This window comes from Carlito syrichta, unplaced genomic scaffold, assembly GCF_000164805.1.
Source record: "Carlito syrichta isolate Samal-C Ts95f unplaced genomic scaffold, Tarsius_syrichta-2.0.1 Scaffold311854, whole genome shotgun sequence".
NCBI classification, from domain to species: domain Eukaryota; kingdom Metazoa; phylum Chordata; class Mammalia; order Primates; family Tarsiidae; genus Carlito; species Carlito syrichta.
The window spans coordinates 324,333-331,179 of NW_007255950.1; the positions used below are offsets into that span (position 1 = coordinate 324,333).

Genomic DNA, 6,847 nt, shown 5'->3' on the forward strand with positions numbered 1-6,847 from the left:
CGGGCTCAGGCAATCCACTCACCTCAGCCTCCCAAAGGCGCGGGATTACAGGCTGAGCCACCAAGCCTGGCTTCACTTCATTTTCAAGAAAAGGTCTGCCAAATATCCAAGTTGAATAACAGACTTTGTCAGTAATTCTCTCAAGTGAAAAAGGTGGTTGATGGAAAGGTGGTTGCTTCAACTCACAGTGCAGACATTCATTCATACAAATGCTTTTCCCCAGACGTCGTCGCACTTCTGTCTGCAGTGGGAGTGTTGTGTGGGCACTTTTCATGTCATCACACGGCTTTTTTTTTTTTTTTTTGAGTTGGAGTCTCACTCTGTCGCCCAGACTGGAGTGCAGTGATCGCTCCCGGCCACCGCAGCCTCGACCTGCTGGGCTCTGGCCATCTTTCTGCCTCAGCCTTCCAAGGAGCTGGAACTACAGGCGCACGCTACCATGCCTGGCTCATTTTTGATTTATTGTAGAGATGAGGTCTCACCAAGTTGCCCAGGCGGGTTTCGAACCCGCGGGCTCAGGCAGTCCACTCACCTCGGCCTCCCAAGGTGCGGGATTATAGGCCGAGCCACTGAGCCCAGCTTCACACGGCGTATTAAAAAGACGTGCACTCAAAGGTTACTACGATGTACGGAAAGCAATATTTTTTCTGTTTCATCAAGGACATCCATAAGTGAAACTGACTTTCTGTGTCACTGCTTGCGAGTGCTGGCAAAGAATAAGGTGGCTTCGGGTGCAGTTTGATGCTGCTGCTTTGACCTATGTATGTTGAGATGCCAGTGGGTTTACTCACTACTGTTGCACCTGGAGTGGAAATGTCAACAACATCGAAAAGACAAATGAAAATATGATTATGAAAAGTTTTGATGCTATGACCTCCTTAAAGAGTCTTGGCAGCCCTCAGACCACACTTTGCCTATAGAATAGTGGTAATCAACAAGGGTACCTGCATATTGACCATTTATGAATTGTGAATTGTAACTCATACTTTAAAAATAAATTTTAAAAAGTGTAGTGGTAATACAAACATTTTAAGAATGGACTATTTTGGGGGGTAACCAAATGGAAATTTAGCATGCTTGCATTTTTGGTTCTAGGATTCTTATAATTTGTGTGTGTGTGTGTGTGTGTGTGTGTGTGTGTATGTAGGATTCATTGAGGACAGAAAAACTCCCTGAGTGGAGGGGATCCGAGGGGGTTGCCTGGATTCTTAGAACGTTAACAGTGGAAAATTTTACTTAAAAATTAAAATCAAATAATGTAAATTGAGAACCAAAGAAGAATAAAATGAAAGTTCAGTATTAGAAATAACTGTTAAATCCATAAAGTATTATATCTAAAATTGAACTTTACGCCTGAGTGCATGGGCCTCATTTTTACTTAGGAAATGCATTGTGTTTTATGTAGATATTGTTTTAAAAATCTCTGATTGTATTACTGCTCTGTGATCATTGAATCTTCTTTAATCTGAAGAAATGCTTTCTTGCTTTTTTATCTGCATTGTTTTCTTGCATTATTTTTGGAATAAACAACAGCTTTTTATTTTTATGAAGACTGGATGAGGGCAGTTTTTCTAGTGGTTTGTATTAGGTGTATGATCAGACTAGTGATTAGGTAGAATTTGGCCACATTGACCTATTCTCACATTGGCCAAATGAGTGGGTGCCACAGGTGAGTTAATATGTGACAATGGTTAGAAATGTTCACTGACATGGTGTAGTTCAGAGGTAGGAAACTGAAGCATGCACATAAAACAGTGGTTTGGGTGTTTCTGTTTTTGTTGGCTTGACCACAATTGTAGTACATGAAGTGTATGTATAATTCATATACTTAACAGCTATGATCTTATCCAAACTCAACCATATGTTGTTGTAGAAGTGAAAGTAGATTGAATCAATGCCTATAATTAATTCCTGTCAATTTGTGTTGACAAGTAAAGATGTCCAGACTTCTACGAATATGAAGTAGAATTCAATCCTAACAAAAAAGAAAGAAAAGAGTTCTTAACAGCTCTTAAATGAAGAGCCAGAGCCTAGTTTTTAGTTTGGTTGGGATATGTGATAAATCATTTAGATCTAAAATCTAGGCTATAAAAAGCTTTCAGATGTTAAGTTTATTTCTCACAGAGGACAGAAAAGTGTAATATGTCTGATGCAATGATGTGTGGCGATGATGTTGGTGATTCCATCTTTATCTCTCCTTCCCAGCTCAAAAGCTGAATGTTTGGCACTTAAGTGCACATTTCTCCATGTGTTTAAGTGTACAAAACCATCAAAAAAGATATGTTTGTGTGTAAGTAAAATCTTTATATGATAAGTTCCTTCTTTTTCAGCCAGAGCAATAGGGAACTGAGATGGTCTGATGCGCTTAATATCTAATTAACTCAGAATCACACTTTATTGCTTTTTAAAGAATAAGAAAATAAATGTGATCTTTACATTAACATTACAATAAATATGATTTTCTTTGGTTCTGAAAGCTGTTTGGAAACTTAAGAGCACATCAGGGCTATTACTTACATACTTACTACCAGAAAAAAATTATTACATTTTCTAGTAACTTGATTGTACATAGATGAAATACATTATATTTGAATTGATATGGGTAACTATGTCTTTTTATTTTCATCTAGCCCACTAAATGTTGAAATTTTTTTAATATCAAGATCTATTCTGTTCAATTCCTACACACTTAGCTTCCTAGAATAACTTTGAAAGAAGTTTAATTTTAGCTTTCCTTTACAAAGTATGAATCATTACTAAGTGAAATTATTATTTTTGATGAAAACAGATTCAAAGAAATGAAGTGTCACAGAGCCTAGAGAAAATGGAGACTAAAATCCTAAGTGTTGTTCTTTCTTCAGGCTTTTAGGACGTGGTAGCGTCGGGGGTTCATTTTCTATAGCATAAACGAGGCGAGATGGTAGCTGTGCTTTGCAAATGATGAGTATTCACCAAGCAAAGCCAACAGAGAGGTTTCAGAGCTCTCGAGGGCAAGAATGGGCAGCAGGACCAAAGGTTGCACATAACTGCCAAATTCAATTTGACTGGTAGTTTTATAACTGCCCTTACCATCCCCACATTTCTTTCCATAATTACTAACCTTAAAAAAAAAAAAAAAAAAAAAGTCTTCTCTCTGTTGATATTTTTTTCCCCTGCCTTGGATCAAGCGGAAGTACTAATGAGTAATGAAATAGCCCGAGGCAGACAACAGGAAACAATGAGTTTGATTAATCAATCTGTTCTGGATAATCAAGAGGCTATAATGTTATCTGTGATAAATCTAATGGTAGGCGGGTTTTTCATTAAAGCAAGACATAATATTATCTAACCAAAAGAGTGTATGCATTCTAATTGACTTTGGAATCAGTGTCTCTTGGAAAAGAAATTTGTTGCCACTTTCCACTGACCTTCGTAAATTACCTTCCAATTGTCAAAACTTCCAACTAAGCTGAAATAGAAAATGAACATTTGCCCCCTTAAAACTCTTTCCTCTTTCAGGGCCAATGCACCACATGTTTTTTTTCGTCGTCTCTCTACCTCCTTACTTCCCCTTGGTGGTGGCCTTCTCTCAGATGCTGTGTCTTTCATGTTTCCTTATACTCAAATAAGACTTAGTTCTGTCTGTCGGTTTTACTTACTGCTTTGTGCTGACTCCCACAGCTGCACACTTAGGCCTGATGCCTCACCCGGGCTCTGTGCCTTCCTTCTTCCTCTTTTTTCAGTCCTTACAGTCCCAATACCCTGATCTTTACTCTTCAGTGGTGCCTCTCAAATGTCTCTCTCCCACTTGATTTCTGTAGCAGGCACTCAAGGTGAGTCCTCGCCATCTAGCTAAAAGTCACCTTCCGCATCTAGCCCTCCCTCCTGCAGTGGTCTCCTGATTGGTGTTCCTGCATCTCCTCCTCTCTGCTTGCAGCCTGTTCATCACACTGAGGCCACAGTATTTTCAAAAGATAAATCAGGCTAGGCCAAACTTTTCCTTGAAACCAAAGGAGAAACCAGTTTCAGCCTCCTGTCCCGGACTTGTCCCGGCCCCGCCCTGGCCCTTTGACCTGTCTTCTGCCTCTGCCCGGCTATTGTGTTCTGCTCTGGACTGTTGCAGTAGACTGCCAGCCAGTCTTTTTGTCTGAATGCTCTTTGTGAAAATTTATTTTTTCTATTATATCAGGTTCATACTTCTCAATCTAGTTTTAAAGAAGATACCTAGTATTTCTTGCCTTCTGCTGTTACTATACCAGTACTTAGCTTTAATGATGTCCGTTTCTTCACTGTTCTGTTCCTCCCTTTCATTTCTGCCTCCTCTCCCCACGTATGTCTTTATGCCCATCTCAGTATCTTAATACCATGTGCTTCTTCACGTCCATGCCTCTTTCCTCATGGCGTTCTCACCACCTGAATGAAGTGCACTGTATCGATTCATTTCAATGAAGTTAAAATGGACTTTGGTTTTCCCCGTTCTGGAATGTAGCTTTAAAACCTACACTGGTTTCTCTCTGTTAGATTCTTACTAGCAGAACTGTTGTTTTATGCTAATTAAGTCTTTTGCATGTTACCTGCCGCTTCTCATGTGCTTGTCAACTCTCCAGCTACTCTAAGACCCTCGAGGGTGGAATAGCTACTTATGTTTGTCTTTCAGGGGAAAGTTATTATTTGCTATAGAACTAGGCAGATAGTAACTTGATTACTAGATTGGAAACATGAATGTTAACATTTCTTCCAAGCCTTTGTTTTGGAATATTTAAGCTTTATCTCCTTTTTTTCTCTCCTAGAAAGCCATTGTTTAAACTACATTCAACTTTGTGAACCTGAAGAATTTGGACCATTCCAAGTCTTAATGCCACACCACTACTCCAGCGAATTTATGCTTCGACTGGTAACAATGACCAGAAGCCTGAAGATTTAAAATGCCAACACCAAACCTCACCTTAACAGCTCTGGTCTATATTGTTCCCGTGCATTTTAATATATTATTTTGTTTTATAACCACTTCTAAATATCCTTGGTTCTTTTTTTTTTTTTTTTTTTTAATTAAGGGGTTTTGTTTTTGTTTCCTGTTTACTTTGTGTGCAACTACCTGCTTTTTGTGACTCACTTTGATCAAATGACAGTGAACAAAGCCAGCCCAAGCTGGTAAGGTGCTGTTCACTTGAACAGGTGCTGTTGTGCAGAAAGGAAACTCTGTGACTAATTTAGATAGTAGCTTTCCTTCTTCCAGATTCCTTCCATCGAATTCTTACAGTAAATCTTTACAGAGTTTTCAAATTGCAGTAAATATACTGTTTGAGAAAATATTAATACAGATTAAAAGCGTTTCTTACATCTTGACGATTTTCTAATGTTTGAGAATTTCCCTGGGGATGTTTTTCTGTCGGACCCTTTTGACTTTCCAGCCCTGTGACTTTCTGCTGTGAGTGGAGGGTCAGAATCTCCAGGCTGGAGAATCACGAAGCCGCTCACGACCATGCACTGTGCTAGGGCTCCTGTGCAGCGCAGTGCCGGCACTTCTCAGACGCCCGCTGTCCACATTCCAGAGCAGGAGGGGCGGAAAGGAAAGGCTCTTCCCGCCCTTCCACTGAGAGATCCAGGCAGCTTAAAACCTTAGTGCTTTCTTTCTTAACATCTCCAAATTTCATTATTTTCCCTTGTTTGAACACTCGGGTAGAACACTTGCTTTGTATTAAACCATGTCTACATGTAAAACTGACCTTTTGTTACTGAGCAGGCATATTGCTTCCAGATAGTTTGATGGTTGACACAGGTTGCAGGACGCTGAGGAGAGCAGCAGAGGGCTGGGGGCTTTTGTGTTGGTTACAAGAGAAAGTTACTCCATTTAAAGCTGACACCAGGGACCTGATAGGGACTTATTAACTATATTGAAGATTTTTTCCTTTGCTTTTGACTCTATGTATAGTTATGATGCCAGATTAGATTATAGCAGCTTCAAGTTGTATTAAATGATATTTTGCTTTCTGTAATACTGTTATAAAATAAAGTTTGTTTATTCTCTAAACTTGTCACTTCTCTTTTTCTAAAGGTTTTTAAAAATAGCCCCAAGTGATATATTCCATCGGAAATGTAGTACTTCGTAGAACATAATGTTTAAAAAAATCTGTTTTCAGCTTCATTTTCTCTTTGGATGAAGCTGCCAACATCACTGATTTGAAATGGTGAAAGCTTGTAAATCCAATATCCACTGTGCCGGATTTCTTCTGCCTGGCTAAATAATCCATCCCAGCTTTTGCAAATTCTCCGAGAAAGATTTTGCTTGTTTTCTTTGTGTAGTTTTTGTTTTGTTTTCAGGAAATATTTCAGCGGCACCATCTGAGTCCTGTTCCTCTGCTTTGTGGCTGACTTTGCTTTGTGTCTGCTCTGCCCCGGTGTGTCAGATAGACCGGCCCAGTGGAGGAGCCATGCCCCAGTTTAAGTGCAGTGGCTTTCGTGAAGGTTCCACCAAGACATGTCAGATTAGGGGCTTAATTTTGTTTTAAATATTGTGCAACAAATGGCCAACAGGGTATATTCCTTTTAAAATGTTATATAGAATGTTTGTTCTCCAGTCATTTAAAGTAAGTACATTAAATACAATTTGTGCAGCTGTCATCTTTGAGATCTGTTTCCACTAAATTATCTCCCACCTTGTGAAAGGCCTTTCTCACTTTCTCTGTAATTACTACAAAAACAACTCCTCTGTGAGAAGCTCAGCAAAGCCAAGCCTTAGAAATGTTGTGGAAACAAATGTGATTCTGTAAGTTTATTTCCCATCAGAAGGTTTATATAGCATACACATTTAAATCATAGACTGATTTTCCCAGGGTATTTTGAAAACCATATTCTTCCCTGCTTCCAG

The 6,847-nt window shown here is 39.2% G+C and overlaps 1 protein-coding gene across 1 annotated transcript in view; it reads left to right on the forward strand.

Moving 5' to 3' along the window:
* Positions 1–6,010, forward strand: part of EPB41L2 (erythrocyte membrane protein band 4.1 like 2) — a 136,462-nt gene extending 130,452 nt beyond the window's left edge. Inside the window, exon 20 of the mRNA XM_021718143.1 lies at positions 4,812–6,010. Within this exon, the coding sequence (XP_021573818.1) occupies positions 4,812–4,929 (118 nt within the window). The 3' untranslated portion in view covers positions 4,930–6,010. The remainder of the gene's footprint in view (positions 1–4,811) is intronic.
* Positions 6,011–6,847: the final 837 nt, after the last annotated feature.